This window comes from Gymnoscopelus braueri (assembly GCF_963280865.1).
Source record: "Gymnoscopelus braueri genome assembly, chromosome: 5".
Taxonomy (NCBI): Eukaryota; Metazoa; Chordata; class Actinopteri; order Myctophiformes; family Myctophidae; genus Gymnoscopelus; species Gymnoscopelus braueri.
In genome coordinates this window covers 12,666,917-12,685,495 of record NC_137606.1, presented here as the reverse complement: position 1 = coordinate 12,685,495, position 18,579 = coordinate 12,666,917, and the positions used below count along the sequence as shown (strand labels likewise).

Below are 18,579 nucleotides of genomic sequence, written 5' to 3'. Positions count from 1 at the left end.
CCCGCCACCAGGAGACCACGTGGATGATGACGGCGCCTGTCAAACGCCCTCCTCCTCCCCCAACACGTTTCCATGGTGACACAACCACAACACGTTCTGTGGGGATCTACTTCTTATCGCAACCCACGATCATTATCAAAAGATTAGATCGACACAGTTTAAAAGGCGTATTTAGTTTAAATGCAACCAATGTTGAGATTGGTGACTTTATATTCCGCATCTTAGTTGCTTTTATTTCTTCATTCCTGAGTCTGTCATGGTAAGTTTCAGTATATATTCGCCCTCCCACTGACTCAAGTAGCTTATATTATACATTATTATAGGCCTATTACTTTAACATTAATGTATACTGATACAGTGGTGGAAAAAGTACTCACATGTTTTACTTTCATTAAAAGTATCAATACTGCAATATAGAAATACTCTGTTACAGGTAAAAGTCCAGAATTAAAAATGTAGGCCTACTTGAGTACAAGTATAAAAGTAATGGTATAAAAATTTACTTAAAGCACCAAAAGTAGAACGTAGCCTAGGCTACTCATTATGTAGAATGTCCCATTTTACAAGTTTTCAAATGCATAAAATCTTTAGAAAATAGTAGATGCGAGCATGTGACACATTGTGAGCTTGTAGATCGGCTATTTTCAAATGTCCGAAATGTATATAGGGTTGAAGTGAGTAATGTATGTTTTGTAATAATCGAAATCTACAAAGTAGTGGAGTAAAAGTACAATATTTGCCTCTGAGATGTAGTGGAGTAGAAGTAAAAGTACTCAAAATTGGAAAATGAGTTAATATAGCATCAGTTGAACCACTATATGAATCGGCTATAGCCGATCTACAAGCTCTGCTATTTAAACAATTTGAAAATAATTGAATATTTTTGAAACATTTTAACAGCACAAATATTGTGTGGCGGTCCCTGCACAAAACGTTTTCAGATGGGGGTTAATATCTATGTATATTAATTTGGGGGTCCTTAACATGAAAAAAGTTTGAGAAGCATGATGTATATTATAATGCATTTCATAATCTAGCCGCAGAGTGTGGGGACCGTCTCGTCTGCGTCACGGCACAGTGGCAGCTCCTATACACGCCGTTACAGAACCCTGGCCCTCACCTCTCAAGTGGACGAGAGCCTCTTCGGGACCCCAAAACTGGTATTCATTGTGTGTGTGTGTGTGTGTGTGTGTGTGTGTGTGTGTGTGTGTGTGTGTGTGTGTGTGTGTGTGTGTGTGTGTGTGTGTGTGTGTGTGTGTGTGTGTGTGTGTGTGTGGGGGGGGGCTAGAGAGGGAGGGAGAGAGAGAGAGAGAATAGAGAGAACCAGGCCATGACATCACTTGTTTTTGGCCCAGACCCAACACCCCCCTTAGCTCCACCCCCTGCCTGCTTAAGATGGGTAGGGTTCACTTGATGATAATTTAGACATTATTAGTATAAGTTGTTTAATACTGAAAGAATATATTGAATAGATTTTCTAGCTATCAGTAGACCCCAGCATCTGCAAATTTGAGGGCAGCGAAGAGACAAATGCTTAAAATAGTTTTACCATTCTACTTGACCCTGGTCATGGTAAAAACACACACTTGATGATGGGCGTGTTTGTTATGTTTCTTTCTGTCAAGGAATTGCCCCATGACACTAAACACTTGGAGCCACGGAGAAACTCAGGGCCCAGGTCTAAGGGTCAGTCCCGCTCTGCTCCTTCTCAGAGGAGTCAACCGGACAAAGTCCGCATCATCACCAAGGACCTCATCCGTGACCTGAGGTAGGTTATATACGTACTTTATGATTGCTAACTCACAACTTAATAATGTAGAGATAGTGGTTCTCAAACATTTTCATGTCAAGGATCCCCAATTTGATAATTATGTATTTGGCCGCAGACCCCAAAATGAAAATATTTTATGCCATGTACCCCCGAAAGAGAAGATTTGTGTTGTTATGTGTTTTGTAATGTTAAAAATTATTCAAAAATCTTCTAGATTAAAAAAAGAAGAAGCTCGCAACACGTGGTAATCTTGTAGATCTGCTGTTTGAATAGTCAAAGTATTAAATAGGGTTAAAGTGGTTAATCCTACATACTAAAATACATTTTGACCCCCTGGAACTCATTTTGACCCCCTGGAACTTTGAGAACCTCTATTCTTATATAGATAAGAATATACCAGCCTTCTGTTCTTCATAAAGTAAGCACAATTGTTTAAATGTCTTGCTATTATGAGTGACAGGGGACATTTGGGGTGCACACCCACATCACACACACAAAAACGTTCCCCAGCATCTACCTAACTGGTCAAGAAATCGCAACCTATTCAAACATTCATTATTTTTCCAGGATCCGAAGCAAGGATCCATCAGGCCTGTCTATCATCCTGCCGCCGCGGGAAATGCAGCGTATCACCTCCGCATCCCGGGTTCCCACCAAGGAGGAGAGGGAGGCCATGACAGAAGAGCTTCAGAAGAAGAAAGAGGAGACCATTGTGAGAATGTTATTATATCACCAATAGAAATGCATTAACTGGCATTTGCATACATGTTTAAGAATGTTTAGGTATTGTCAGATTACTAGTTAGCTGCTTATTAACTATTAACACTTATTAACCTTCTATAACTTAGTGTTCCCATGGCAAACTCTACCCATTTGGCATGTAAGTAAGATAAAACAAATCCTTAAGCACATGAAACCTAGCATCGCTATCCGCAAGATGTGGTGGAAAAAGTACTCAAATTTTTTACTTTAATAAAAGTAGCAATACTGCAATATAGAAATACTCCGTTACAAGGAATAACGGAGTATTCGGAATTCAAAATGTACTTTAGTAAAAGTACAAAAGTATTGGCATCAAAATGTACTTAAAGTACCAAAAGTAGAAGTACTCAATGTCCCATTTCAAGTTTTCAAATGTATAAACATCTTTTAAAAATAGCAGATCTACAAGCTCACAACACTGTTATTTTCAAATGGCCGTTAATGAAGTGGTTAATGTATGTTTTCTCTTCTTTACATGTAAAGTGTCTTGAGACAACTTGTTGTGATTTGACACTTTAATAAAATTGAATTGAAAATTGAATTGAAAAAATGGAAATACTCTAGTAAAGTAAAAAATACCTCCAAACTGTACTTAAAGGGATATTTCACTTTCAAAAAAACTTTTGGTCATTTTATCGTCTACTCAGGCCTTTGTGAGCCCCCCCAGACAGTTTTTAAGTTGCTCGATTCAGTATTTAGACATTTGATATTCATTTTATCAGACACGCCCCCTTCCTATACAAACCCATTGTAACTTCAAACTCCATTTTGACCATGTTAGATTCATCAAAAACACCCGTCCTTGGTTCTGGTGACTCACCCTGCCCCCCTAATGCGCGAGGGGGCCGTGTTTTTTCAATTACCTTTTTCATTTATTTAAAAAAAAAAATTTGAAAATTGAAAAAATAAAATACAATAAAAAAATTAAATAAAATAAATGAAAAACATAATCGGAAAAACATGGACCCTCACGCATTAGGGGGGCAGGGTGAGTCACCAGAACCAAGGACGGGTGTTTTCGACGAATCTAACATGGTTAAAATGGAGTTTGAAGTTACAATGGGTTTGTATAGGAAGGGGGCGTGTCTGATAAAATGAATATCAAATATATAAATACTGAATCGAGTAACTTAAAAACTGTCTGGGGGGCTCACAAAGGCCTGAGTAGATGATAAAATGACCAAAAGTTTTTTTGAAAGTGAAATATCCCTTTAAGTACAGTACTTGAGTAAATGTACTTACAGTAGTTACTTTACACCACTGCCATGGACCACCTGTTATAACTAGTAAGAAACAGCGTTCCATCATCACCCATTGTGTCACATCCCACCCATCTCTCAATCCCTCACTCACCTTTCCACCCACCCCCACCCCTTCCCCCATCATCATAGGCTGCAGCAGAGGAGAGGAAAGTCCAGACGCACCAAGCGGACCTGTCCCGTAAGAAGAACCAGCCGCTGAGCGAGCTGGAGTCGGAGGCCCGCGACCGGGCCCAGTACCTGCTGGAGCGGGCCAACGCCATGCGCATGGAGCAAGAGGACGAGGTGAAGAAGTTCAACGAGGTAGGAAGTACAGATAAGAGCAGCCACGGTGCTCTACTACCGCACAGACTGTGTGTGTGAGTGTGTGTGTGTGTGTGTGTGTGTGTGTGTGTGTGTGTGTGTGTGTGTGTGTGTGTGTGTGTGTGTGTGTGTGTGTGTGTGTGTGTGTTTATTTTTTAATTTTTAATTTAACCACTGGATCTTCGTTCCTACTCTCACCTATGGTCATGAAGTGTGGGTCATGAAACCGAAAGAATAAGATCACGGATACAAGCGGCCGAAATGAGTTTTCTCAGACGGGTGGCCGGCCTCTCCCTTAGAGATAGGGTGAGAAGTTCAGTCATCTGCCAGAGACTCAGAGTTAGAACCGCTGCTCCTTGACTTGGAAAGGAGCCAGCTTAGGTGGTTCGGGCATCTAGTGCGGATGCCTCCCGAGCTCCTCCCTAGGGAGGTCCTCGTTGCAAGTCCCACTGGGAAGAGACCCCGTGGCAGACCGAGGACCAGATGGTGTGATTATATCTCCACACTGGCCTGTGAACGCCTCGGGATCCCCCAGGAGGAAGTTGCTAATGTTGCTCTGGAAAGGGACGTCTGGAAATCTCTGTTGGAACTGTTACCCCCGTGACCCGATTCCGGATAAGCGGTTGAAGATGGATGAGTGGATGGATGGATGGATGGATGGAGAGTTAGGAACTGAATACACTTCCACACTTCCCTGCGCTTCACAGTCACATACATTGTAACTCAAACTCAAAGTGCACCTGTGTGTGTGTGTGTGTGTGTGTGTGTGTGTGTGTGTGTGTGTGTGTGTGTGTGTGTGTGTGTGTGTGTGTGCAGCTGATCCGCGGTGCACAGTGCCACGCTGTGCGCGACGCCCAGATCCTGGAGAAAAGGCAGATCCAGGTGGAGCTGTCGGGGGAGGAGAGACGGCTGGACGGCATGATGGAGCTGGACCGCCTCCGCGCCATGGAGATCCAGGAGCAGATCGACCAGCTCCGCAAGCAGCAGATGATACGGTGAGCGGTGCGGTGTATTTACACCTATTAGACCTGTGGCATCCCACGGGGGAAATTCAGTTAGCAGGTTCACCCAGCTGAGTGCTTCTCAAGTGGGGGTGGGGGGGGTGGTGTTAAGTGTCTTGCTCAGGGACACCTCTTGACACATTGCAGAGGCCGGGGACCTACTTCTTTCTCTCTACTCCATTTAGCTATGGCCGACGATGGGACGTGTCTGTGTCCACTGGGACGCACACATGCACGGGCGGCAGTGGCTCAGGGGTAGAGCGGCCGGATGGCAACCGCAAGGTTCCCAGTTTGATCCCGAGCTCCCCCAGAGTTAGTGTCGAAGTGTCCTTGAGCAAGACTCTGAACCCCTAATTGCTCCCGATGAGCAGGTTGGTGCCTTGCATGGTTTCCTCTGCCATCGGTGTATGAATGGGTGAATGTAACGCACAAACTATGTAAAGCACTTTGGATAAAAGCGCTATATAAATGCACCATTTACATGCGCGTGCGCGCGCACACACACACACACACACACACACACACACACACACACACACACACACACACACACACACACACACACACACACACACACACACACACACACACACACACACACACACACACACACACACACACACACACACACACACACACACACACACACACACACACACACACAAAGAAGACTGCTTTTCATATGCAGGTTCATATCACACAATCAAATCTGTACTCTCCGTGCTTGCGTGCATGCGTGTGTGTGTGTTATTCCAGGGGGAAGCAGCAGATCATCTATCAGATTGAGGAGCGTCTGGAAGACAAGCTGTTGCAGGAGGAGATGAAGGAGCAGGAGGGACAGCAGATGCTGGAGAACCTGGAGAGGATGCAGGAGGAGGAGATGGAGGTGTGTGTGTGTGTGTGTGTGTGTGTGTGTGTGTGTGTGTGTGTGTGTGTGTGTGTGTGTGTGTGTGTGTGTGTGTGTGTGTGTGTGTGTGTGTGTGTGTGTGTGTGTGTGTGTGTGTGTGTGTGAGAGAGACAAGGTCACGAGTCACGACACACATTCACATGTACAACACAGACAGAAAGTCTTTGCTTTTCAGGAAATCCCACAGGCAGACTTAAGCACTTTCAAATGTTAATGTTATGTCTTTTTCAAAAATAGCAACTCTTCCTCTTGTGTGACAAAGTAGGGCATTAATCTACAAAAGAAAACATACAAAGTAAAAAATATGGAGCTAGACTATGTGTGCATGAGAAGGACAGGTGGTCAGATATTATGGCTCAAACGGTGTCCCATATCTTCATTTATCTTTAGGTCTCTTCACATGCATTTGTGTATGAAGTATTCTATGCCAATAAACGTGCGTTGCCTTCCAGGCCATGGAGCGTAAGAGGGAGGAGCATCAGCTTCTGCAACAGGAGATCATCCGTATCAACGCTGAGGTCCAGAGAGCCAAGGAGCAGAAGCTAGAGGAGGAGAGACTGGCAGACCTCCGAGCCATGGAGTTCACTCAAAAGAAAATGGTCCGATTATTATGGAGAACAAGCATTGGATTGTTGTTTTTTAAATCTTCCTGTTGGATAATATTAGAGGCAATCGCTGATCATTAAACCGTCCAACAGGCATGTCTTCATCTCTGTCCTGACTTTACACTTCCACATGGTTTTGCCTTGTGAACGTTGAGGATGTGTGTAGGGTTGTCACGATTACAAATTTAAGTTGACGATTAATTGTCACTCAAAATAATTGCGATTAACAATTTAATTGTGTGTTTGGCGTCGAACATTGGAACATATGAAGCCTTTTAGGCTTCATAATCAAAAATAGCCCAGGGCAGATATGACACATAATAACTTAAATATACAAAGAAATTATTGACATATTTAATAATGTTATACATGTAAAAAATAGCAGAAATAGCTGATCTACAAGTTTACAATGCTCCACAAAGATACGAATTATAAGCTTGTAGATCAGCCTTTTTTATATATTTGAAAATGTGTGAACATTTTTCAACATGGAAACGATTATGCAAAAATAATTGCGATTAGTGTGTGGGGTTAAACCAAGTCCCACAGCACTGTGGGGGTTAACCTTAACCTTTGTATGATGAACACCCCTTCAGGAGCGTGAGGCAGACTACGAGGCGGAGCAGAGGAGAATAAAGAGGGAGAAGGAGAAGGAGGTGGCCAGGCTGAGAGCCCTGCAGGAGAGAGACAGAGACTACAAGGCAGAGCAGGTGAGCAGCATTTCACCTCCTGGTGTGTGACCCATAGGATGGAGAGCTCAGTGTTGTCTACCTTAACTATAACCTATTAAAACCGGGAAAGCATCTGTGTCATTTTATACTTTGGCTATTCAAAAATAGCAGATCTGGAACAACATATTTTCAGGTGGGGGTCCGTGGCCAAATACATATCAATTTGGGGGTCTTTGGCACAAAAAAACATTTGAGAACCACTGCTCTAGTGCCACCCTGTTATCCTCACCTCCTTAATATGGACATTCTCTCTCGCTCAGGGCCCAGCAGGAGGCCATTGCCAAGCAGAAGGAGGAAGAGGAGAGGCAGCTCCAGAGAAAAATAGCAGATCTACAAGCTCATAGCGCGTCACTTCGTGCCGCTTGTAGATCTGCTATTTTTTTTTAATCATGAAAATGTGTGCAAATCTTTTCATATATATATATATTTTTTAAAGCAAAATGTTTTAACTCAAATCTTTGCTTCTGGGGGTCCCTCGAACAACATATTTTGAGATGGGGGTCCGAGGCCAAATACATATCATTTTGGGGGTCCTTGACATGAAAATGTTTGAGAACCACTGATATAGAAACATACGTTTTTCAGAAAACTGTTGGGATTTAGAAGACATTTTGTAGAATCGGCCTCAGGTGTTAATTTTGTGTTAAGCATACTCTCAGAACATAAAAGGGTTTAAAGGAGTAGTTCACCCAAAACATTACTTATTTTCTATCAATTACACACCCCAAGGCTTTTATGGGGTGTGTGATTGATAGAAAAAAGTCATTTTGGGGTGAACTTCCCTTTAACAAAATAACCACTGAGAATACATGGGGATGAATGGACTTTACTGTATTCTCACAATGAAAAAACATTCATTCTGTAAAACATTTGGTGAATGGAAGAGGAAGGTTATGCTTCAGCATAATAACATGTTGTTCCTGTGTTAAAGGATGAGCTCCGCGCCCGGAGGAACCGGGAGGCGGCGGAGAGGGAGTGGAGGAGAAAGGAGAAGGAGCAGGCGCAGAGTAAAGCGCAGGAGGACGCCCTGCTGAAGAACTCTCGCCTGGAGCAGGTCGTCCACAAGGAGCGTCTGCAGGCCATGGAGGCCGGCCGGGCGAGGGCCGAGTTTGAGAGGGTGTTGAGGTATTCATTCTCAGTGGTGTAAAGTAACTAAGTAAATTTACTCAAGTACTGTACTGAAGTACACTTTTGAGGATTTTTTACTTTACTGGAGTATTTCCCATTTTCAATACTTTTACTTCTACTCCACTACATCTCAGAGGCAAATATTGTACTTTTATTCCATTACAATTATTTGAAAACTTTAGTTACTAATTACTTTGTAGATTTTGATTGTTATTACAAAACATACATTACCCACTTCAGCCATATACATTTCGACCATTTGAAAATAGCTGATCTACAAGCTCACAATGCGTCGCACCTGTGAGCTTGTAGATCGGCTATTTTCAAATGATTTTTATACATTTTGAACTTGTGAAATGGAACATTCTGCACAATGAGTAGGCTACTTTTACTTTTGGCACTTTAAGTATATTTTGAATACTTTTGTACTTTTACTCAAGTACATTTTGATTACCAGACTTTTACTTGTAACGGAGTATTTCTACACTGCAGTATTGATACTTTTACTCAAGTAAAAAAAAATGTACTTTTCCCACCACTGTTCATTCTTCCTTTTATCTAGCACCACCCTTGGGCCAAATTCTCCAATTGCACAAATGTATATCTCAAAATCTAATGAGCAGATTGTCATGAACAACTCCATTGATTTTGGTGACCCCATCATGGCCTTGCCTCTAGAGCCACCCTTAGGTCAAACTTTCTACCTACGCACAATTTTGGGGGTGAACTATCCCTTTAAGTTCATGATCCTTGAAAAGTGAACCCTAACTATTTGCACCGATTGCCGCGCTATGAGCTTCTCGAAAAAAATCTCGAAAATGTGTGCAAATCTTTAAATCTATTTTTTAAAGGCGAACATTTGAACTCAAATCTTTGCTTCTGGGGGTCCCTGGAACAACATATTTTCAGGTGGGGGTCCGTGGCCAAATACATATCAATTTGGGGGTCTTAGGCACAAAAAAAATTGAGAACCACTGCTCTAGTGCCACCCTGTTATCCTCACCTCCTTAATATGGACATTCTCTCTCGCTCAGGGCCCAGCAGGAGGCCATTGCCAAGCAGAAGGAGGAAGAGGAGAGACAGCTCCAGAGAGTGCTGCACCATGCGGACGGCGTCCGGCAGCAGGTGAGGGAGCGAGAGATGCTGGCCGTGGCCAAGCGGAGGGACATCTTCAAGGAAGGAGACCAGCTGAACGAGGAGGCCCGCCAAAGACGCGTCCGTCTCAATGAGATCAAGGAGAAGAAGCTGATGGAGCTGAAGTAAGTATAAAGGCCAGGCAATATAAAGATCATATTTAACACTTGGAATTATTTTTCACTACATAGGGCTGTCCACACCGAGAACTAAGTATAACAATTGTGTGAGTATCCACACTAATTCTGTTGAGCTGGTTAAGTTCGCCGTGCTCAACACAGGTAATGAAAGTTAAACAGCAGTTTAATCCAAGTGCCCTCATTCTGAAATGTTTGTGTGTTTGTGCAGGGCTGCTGGTTTACCAGAGAAATACTGCAAAGACGTGGAAAGGAAGGCCCGTGTATTGTCTGCTGTAATTCACTAGCTTGATTTTCATCATGAAACACAATCCCAAAATACACTCAGAGCAAAGAGCAAAGACTTCACCCATACTGTCTTGTCTTGTCTTGTCTTGTCCGTCTCCACCAGTACATTTTCATAACCAATTTCATTAAAGGTAGTTAATGGAAACAGTATAGGAATGTAAGAATAAAGCTTCACTTTGCACTTTCATGGCTGTTTTATTATAGAAAAGTTTGACATTTGTATCTTACTGTATTTCTTGATTCATCTCGGACTGTCTGCCCCTCATGGAAATGTCCAGTTTGTCCACCTCATCCACTTCCTTCAAGTGGGCAGGGAATGAAGCCTTTCAATTTCAAGGACCCCCTGTATCTGTGTAACTGGTCCATTTTGACCCCCCTCAAGGAACCCCGAGGGCCCCTTGACCTCACATGACTGATTTAACCCATTAAGCCTGAGGCGATTCATAATTTTTTTCTAAATCCTAAATTGTTTTGGAAAAAAAATCAAAAAAAAAAAATGTTTTCAACATAGCAGATCTACAAGCTAGCAGATCTATGAGCTTGTAGATCTGCTATTTTTGAATAGCCAAAGAAATCTAAAGTGACACATACGTTCCAGGTCTTAATGGGTTAAGGGTTATACCCCGTTGGGTGGACCAGTGACCTGGTGTCCTAGGTCTAAATGCCTCCCCAGGGTCCTCAGGACCAGAAATAAGAACCACCTTATAGAGTGGACATTCATATTTAAATAGCATTGAGGTCTGTGGTTGTGTATATTTTCAAATTATCCAACTACATTCTCAATGTTGAAATCAGTGGTGGAAGAAGTACTCAGATATTTTACTTAAGTAAAAGTAGCAATAACACAATATAAAAATACTCTGTTACAAGTAAAAGGCCTGTATTCAAAATGTTACTTGAGTAAAAGTACAAAAGTATTACTTACTTATGCCTATCGCTCCTTTTCATGGAGCATAGGCCGTTGACTACAGTCCGCCAGAGTCCTCTATCCTGGGCGGCTGGGCCTTCTTTTCCAGCTGTTTCCATGTCAGTCCACACTGCTTGATGTCAGTCTCAAGGTCCCTGCGTCAGGTGTTCTTTGGCCTTCCTCTCCTTATTGTGCCTTGCGGGTTCCATCTAGGGCTTCTCTCATGATGCTGGTATTGGGTTTCCGGAGTGTGGCCAATCCATCCCCACCTTCTTCTCTTTATCTCCTCTTCCACTGGTGATAGACCCGCTCTCTGCCAGAGATCGTTATTGCTGATGGTGTCTGGCCAGCGAATGCTCAGGATCCTCCTCAGGCAGCTGTTGATGAACGTTTGTACCTTCATAGTTGTGGTCTTTACAAAAGTATTAGCTTACAATGTTTGAAAATAGCAGATCTGTAAGCTCACAGCGCGTCGAGCTTATAGATCGGTTATTTTCAAATAAGGCTGAAGTGGTTAATGTATGTTTTATAATGTAATAATTTATATCTGCAAAGTAACTATAAGATAAGATAATTCCTTTTAACAGGTCTTTCATGAAAGTCCTTGCGGTCTTGTTTCCAATGAGAACCTGTGAGCAATTAGGGGTTATGAAATTTCATTTCATCGACACAAATGCTGGCTTGGCCTGGAATCGAACCTGGGGCAACCAGGGCCTCTGGCTCCCTAGGCGGGCTCACTAACCACTCAGCTATGGCCACCCTAACTAATGAGTAAAGTTTACAAATGAATATAGTGGAGTAAAAGTACAATACTTTTTTTAGTAAAAATACCTCAAAATTGTACAGTACTTGAGTAAATGTACTTACACTTTACACCACTGGTTGAAATGCCCCAATATTAAGGGTGCGTTCGAAAATACAGCACTGAGCGCACTGGCCCATACAAAATAATAGGCGAGTGTGCTCCGGTGCGTAATTTCCGAACGCGCCCTAAATCTTCCTTGCGCCACAGATGAACTCCACATCGTCGGGATACAATTTTTTATTATTTTATTTAGGCTAGCAATTCCCTTTCAGTAAAGTCGTCACCTTCCACGTATCACTGGCAGAGTCCCTTTTGCTGTTAATGTGCATGACAACAGAAAGGAAATTCAACTCAAGGATGACAGTTTTACACACGCACACACACAGCTCAAGGTATTTAAGGGAGGTTTTAGTACATCAAGGTAAATACAGGCTTTTATTTCAGACCATTCTTGAGACAGAGAACTGTATGATGTACTTGAGAGATTTAAAGTTCTTCATCATAACCATCTAAATACATAACCTACAGGAGTGCTTAACTGATCTAATCAAGTCGACATTAGGACATCAAAAGGTCCCCCCCCTCCCCCGCCCTGTCCTTAATTTTTTTTTGCTCCTCTTCTTTTCTTGTTTGTTCTTGGCGCTGAACACATTGACCGAGTCGATTGGACAGACAATAGGGCGGAAGGACTGGGCGGGACTTCTGTTTTTTTCTTCAATTCATCATTCCCCCCCCCCCCACACACACATACACACATCTGTACACACAGAGAAAAGTAACGGTGACCTAGGAAACATCACGACACCTGGCATACACGGACTCCCAGCACGAGGGGAGGGCGGGGTCGGAGTAAATACACACACACTGTAACGTTATTAAGGTCCCCTGGGGATATTCATCGTAGCCGTGGGTGGTCCCCTCCCTGCACATACACGGACTCACGCAACAAGCACTGTACACGGCACAAGAGAAAGAAGGTCACCTAAAACACACGGAGCCAATGAAGGAGTGCTAACATCTATGGGGTGGACTGGACAGCCCTGTACAGGCTGAGGGGGTTTAAAATTCTTATTTAGATCATATGCACGCACACTCACACACACACACACTCACTCACACACTTAAACACGCGCCCCATTCAATCACCGACACACATCTGTATGCATTTAAAACTCCATAAAGTTACACGCCTGTGCAGAATATACTATTGTTACTTAGTGTTGCTAGCTATAGCCACCCAAATGGCAATATATGTTCAAATATTATATGTAACTTCTTTTTCTTCTCAGAATATACAATGATGAAATGCATTATACAGACAAACAAACGAGAGACAATGTAAGCTGTTCACATGTTCAGTACATCAAAAATTAAGAGCTTTTCTATATTCATTTCTTCTCACGACAGAGTGCAAATCCGATGCTCCTCCACCTTCTACAAGAGGTTCATTTTGCTGAGCTCGAGCAAGTCCACGCCCCCCACAAAAACCATAAAAACAAACATTACACAAAGAAAAAATAATAATAACTCTAACACAAAAAGTAGTCATAAATATGGAATGTGAAAAACAAACATAATGACATATGTTCCGATTTCTTCTCAAACAATACAAATAAAAGTCCTTCATCGCACTTTGCATTATTTTTTTAACAGGAAGAAAGTAAAAAATTATAATAAAATAGCAATTAAAACGAGAACGGGTTGCTGCTTGCGGCCTCTGTTGTGAGTAGAAGACCATGGTAAAGCTGGTGTGGGAACACAAAAAAGAGAAAGCAGAGAGAGAGAGATGGGTATGATGGGTGACTGGGGAAGTTTTTTAAGGGACAGGGTTTGGTCAATTCGGATGGGGTGCTGGCTGGGCGGTAAGAGGGGTGTGTTCACATGCCGTAGCCAAAGCCGGGCTGCGGCGGGGGTTGGCCGTAACCACCGGGCGCCGCTGTGTATCCATAGCCATAAGGTTGCTGAGGAGGCACGGCCACGTTGGTCCCTGACGTGAGCATCAGTTGAGGTGTGCCTGCCAAAACAAGGACAAGAATTATTACAAAATGCAGCTCCTTCCAACTGTTTCCAGATATTTACTGCACAGATATAAGCAGTGGTGTTAAGTAACTAAGTACATTTACTCAAGTACTGTACTTAAGTACAATTTTTAGGTACTTTTACTTTACTGGAGTATTTCCAATTGTCTATACTTTCACTTCTACTCCACTACATCTCAGAGCCGATCTACAAGTTCACAATGCACGCATTGTGAGCTTGTAGATCTGCTTTTTTCAAAAGGTTTTAATGTATTTTATACATTTGAAAACCTTGTGAAAGTGGTCATTCTGCATAATGAGTACTTTCTACTTTTGGTATTTAAAGTACAGTTTGATACCAATACTTTTGTACTTTTACTTGAGTACATTTTTAATTCTGGACTCTTACGTGTAAGAGTATTTCTACATTGCAGTATTGATACTTTTACTTAAGTAAAAAAAAGGTAGTACTTTTTCCACCACTGCTGCACAGATATAAGAGAAAGTATTCCCATACAGAGATGCAAGGTTATCCGTTTGAGACGCATCTCAATAGCATGCATCGTCGTGCATTTTGTTCAAATGTACATCAATATTATTCATTTACATGTGTCATTTTATATGTGTTGGTGATATATTAGTTGTGTTTGTACCATAAACTATGGGCTGGGACTCGGTGGCCTGCTCCTCCTGTTTCCTCAGGGACTCGGAGGCTTCGAGGTTATCGACCTGATTGAAAAACAGAACAAATGTTGGAGTGAGACCAACGGATAATGCAACACAAAAGGTGGCTCTTGAAGAGCGAGGGCAGGGTTTTGTAGAGAAACTGACCTCTGGCTCTGGGTTATTTCACTGGCTGACGGATGGGACCATTCCTGACAGGCGAAGATGAATAAGAGTCCAGATTAAAATAAAATAAGGCCCGAAGAGGCCGACCTTCTCTACTATGGAGGGAAGGCCACTATACTGGCCAAGGAGGAAACTACTATGAGCTATGATCCTTATTGGCTACTCTATGAATGTTAGCTCTAGAGATATAGACACATAGCCTGGCATTTTGGCAGGTGGTGAGGGAGACTAGCTAGGAATTAGAAAGGGAAACTAATAAAGCTACTAAGACTATAATGGTCCCACCATCCAGCCACCCAATCAATCAATCTAAATCTCAAGTATTGTTAACACATCCACTGCCAAGGGCTAATCTCATAATGTACTCACCAGTGCCAAGGTGTTTTTGTTGTTTTTTTGTTTTTTTCATGTCGCCATAGATCTTGTTAAAATCCTTAAGATTGAGCGCTACACAGTCTGTTTACATCCGCGAGATCTCCCTGTATCTCCCAGTGAAAACCACGTGTCAAACGGGGCATCCATGTTTGAGTTAGAGCGGATTACGTTAAACAGTGAAATGCGAGGAGAAAAAACTACAGGAAGAGAATTGAGTTTCAGTTTCGTCTGTAGAATGGGAGCGGGCGTGATCGTGAAAACCGGATCCCAAATAATTCTATTTCCTGTCATCAAACCGGAAACGGAAGTGGATCAAAAAAATTCCGAAAGTGCACCCGGACCGCGCATGCGCGAAAAGACCGCAGCCCGTAGGGCTACGGTCTCGGCGCTTAACAGTTGGATTTAACGGCCCGTAGGACTACGGTCTTGGCAGTTAATGTGTTAAGTATGTAGAGAACCAAACCCCTTCAAAGTTTCAACTACCACATTCTGAATAACTAGCATTACAAACCTACGTTAAATTAAGACCGGGAACACATCTGTGTAACCACTTTAACCATTATTTTATACTTTGGCTATTAAAAAATGGCAGATAGCTTGTAGATCTGCTATTTTGGAAAAATCGTGAACATTTTTGCAAATCTTTGAATATATATATTTTTTAAGCGAACATTTTTAACTCAAATCTTTGCTTCTGGGGTCCCTGGAACATCATATTTTATGATCGGGGTCAGCGGACAAATACATAAACTTTTTTCATGTCAAGGACCCCCAAAGTTATGAGAACCACTGATATTATAGCAACATACGTTTAAAAAAATATATATATATATATGTTTTCGCGAAAATGTTCGCTTAAAAAAAAAAGATATATTCAAACTAAAGATTTGCACACATTTCCACAATAAAAATTAAAAAGCAGATCTACAAGTTCATAGCGTGGCACTCAGTGCCGCACTATGAACTTTTATATCTGCTATTTTTTAATAGCCAAATAAATCTAAAAATGACACGTGTTCCCGGTCTTAATGGGTTAAGATACATAAACTATTGCCATACAGGAAGACCAGAATTCAGTCAACTTCTTACTGAACACAGAATCTAAGCATTAAATGCGGAACTCTGATTTGACTCTCTTAAATAGGTATTTATTGGCAGCTCAGACAAAGTGTGAATGGCAGAGGACAAAAAAAAAGTTCTGACAAATAATTCACGTGATTACATAGGAAGCAGCTAATTAGTCTCAGGCTATAGGACAGTCTGCGGTTTCAGCATTATAGCTCACAAGTGTCATACGATAATACCTCTCTCACAAGCCTGGGGTTCAGTTCTCAACATACTTGCTGATCAACAACCACCCAGTCAGTCAGTCAGGTTAAGCAGGCTGTTTCAAGTCAAGTCAGGCTTTAGTTTCAATCGAGTAGGTATTACAGGGAAAGAGACCAACATGCTGAAGCGGCAGTTTTGTTAATTTCTCTGTTAAAAGAGAAGAGTGCAAGAGAGACAGACGGACAGAGACAGATAGAGAGAGAGAGAGAGACAGCAAAGTGGAGGGAGAGTGAAAAGAGGTGAAGAGGGGATGGTTTTGTACGGCCAATTCAAGGCTTTCAGGCACAGCCAACAACGATGTCTCCTAGCCCTGTCCAGAGTGCTGCTATAGAGGGGCGGAGGGGAATGCATGCTTGTTGCTCTACACATTTCCTTTTTCAGACTCAAAAACTACTGCACAGGTTATGCTTTTTCCACAGGCCCTAGTCACATGTCACTGAAGAGACCACACTTTACAGTAGCAAGGAATACTCAAAGATGGGGAGAAAAAAAAAGTAAAACACCAAAGAAAAGTGCTCCAAATGAATTGAAAAGTAATGGAAATGTCTGTTTTCTTTTGACCGCTTTGAGGTCCATTCAGTCGAATAGCCAGACATAGAAAAAATAATGTGGAAGAAATCTCTGAAAAGGATGGTCACTTCATCAAATGCTGCACTGGGTCTTCTATTCCTGCAATTAAGTCTTGACGCCTTGCTGCGGGTCTAGATTGCTGCCCGCCAACCTGGCTATGAACAAGCACTGTCGCCTCCTCTGATTAAATGGCTTAACGTTCATTCAATTCACGCCATCTTCTAATACAGTGGTTCTCAACCTTTTCAGCCATGACCGCCCAAAATAATGATATTTGAGATGGGGACACCCCCCCACCCTGACAAGTACTTGGAATGTAGTATTTGAGGCATTACATTTTGTATGACTCGGTTTCACAGATAAATATTGGGAAAATAGCACAATCGGCTATTTTCTAAACTTTTGCCTCTTTCTTATATTATTTGACAATTTGGCCTATGTTTCACCAGTTTTTATAGCATAGTTTGTTGATTACTTTTGGTGAAGTTATGGTCTTTTTCAGGTATTAAAAAGGCCGTAAAAGTCCTTAGATTGTCACTTCACTGTCATCTGGGGACCTCCCGACCCACAGGTTGAGAACCACTGTTCTAATAAACAGCTTCCTTAAAGAATGTACAATAAATTCCCAACCAAAAGCGGACTCTACCGGGGGAGAGTAAGGATTGGCGGTCAGCAGCAGACTGCAGCTAAGCGCCGTTACAGACAGTGTTGACATTAGTATCTATCTACGGGTCTAAAAGGGAGAGAAGAGGACCCGTGACCCACAGCAGGTCTATCAGGTATCCAGAGCAGTGCTCTCCACGTCCCGCCCCCCGCCCCCCCCCCCCTGGAGAGGCGAGGCCACCGGGCATGCTGGCATCAGGGGCAGCGGTTGAACCGAATACCACTTTGTGTGGGGTGTTGGAGGACATGGTTTGATGCCTCTCTGACTGAGGCTTGGAGTAAGGACTTTATTTATCACACAGTGTACTGTACACAAACTTACTGATGGCGGAAGTAGTTTCACGGCCGACTTAAAGAATAGAACTTCAGCGTGGATACCCTTTTGCAGGATGGACAAATTGATGAGTTTCATGGTTGACTGTTTAATCAGTCAGTCTGAACTAGGTCTAGGATATACAGTATATTTAAAAAAATCGTACTCTGATTAGATTAGGCATAATGAAGTAAAAACAAAACAATTAATTTTGTAACTGTAGCTCAGGGACTTGCAACATTTCATTGGTGCCTGCACTAACAATTAACTGTATTTAATTGTAATGTATTGGTCTAACCGTTTGACCAGCTCTTTCATAAAATACAGATTTGTCAGAGAACGTAATAATGCTGAGCCATCCGTATTATTACCAATTTAGGTTTGGAAACTAAGGTCAGCTCAAAAGTAACTTTGCTGCTCAACAAAGTTACTTTTTATATATTTTTTAACATCCCGTGACACTATGCTTGTAGTAGTACTTTCTACTTTGACGACAACCTTTCATTCCTTCCCTGTCCCTAATCCAGCCATAATCATTGACATGGTATTCTGACCGGACACAGAAAGAACTAATAGAGCCAGCCATCACAGATGCCAGTAAACCCAGTGTGTTTGTGAGGGTTAGGGTGAGTACAGGAGAGCACCGCTCTGGAGTCCTGTGGGTTTTTACAGGTAGAAATCTAGTGGAGGTGTGGAGTGTGGACTCAGAAGCAGCGGAGTGACA

At 42.3% G+C, this 18,579-nt stretch overlaps 2 protein-coding genes across 4 annotated transcripts in view; one reads left to right on the top strand and one right to left on the bottom strand.

Moving 5' to 3' along the window:
- The first annotated feature begins 151 nt into the window (after positions 1 to 151).
- Positions 152 to 10,065, top strand: cfap45 (cilia and flagella associated protein 45). Its single transcript, XM_080428723.1, has 12 exons — positions 152 to 259; positions 1,038 to 1,160; positions 1,626 to 1,768; positions 2,339 to 2,483; positions 3,925 to 4,095; positions 4,912 to 5,090; positions 5,853 to 5,982; positions 6,456 to 6,602; positions 7,205 to 7,318; positions 8,271 to 8,464; positions 9,502 to 9,726; positions 9,950 to 10,065. The coding sequence occupies exons 1-12, from the start codon at positions 257 to 259 to the stop codon at positions 10,023 to 10,025; spliced, it is 1,650 nt and encodes a 549-aa protein (XP_080284849.1). The 5' UTR covers positions 152 to 256; the 3' UTR covers positions 10,026 to 10,065.
- A 1,895-nt stretch (positions 10,066 to 11,960) lies between these two features.
- LOC308085725 (clathrin heavy chain 1-like) overlaps positions 11,961 to 18,579 on the bottom strand; it is a 43,858-nt gene continuing 37,239 nt past the window's right edge. For all 3 annotated transcript variants that reach the window (XM_080429001.1, XM_080428999.1, XM_080429000.1), the window contains exons 31-32: positions 14,410 to 14,485; positions 11,961 to 13,752 (exon numbers count right to left, since the gene is read on the bottom strand). In XM_080429001.1, the coding sequence (XP_080285127.1) occupies positions 13,616 to 13,752; positions 14,410 to 14,485 (213 nt within the window). In that variant the 3' untranslated portion in view covers positions 11,961 to 13,615. The remainder of the gene's footprint in view (positions 13,753 to 14,409; positions 14,486 to 18,579) is intronic.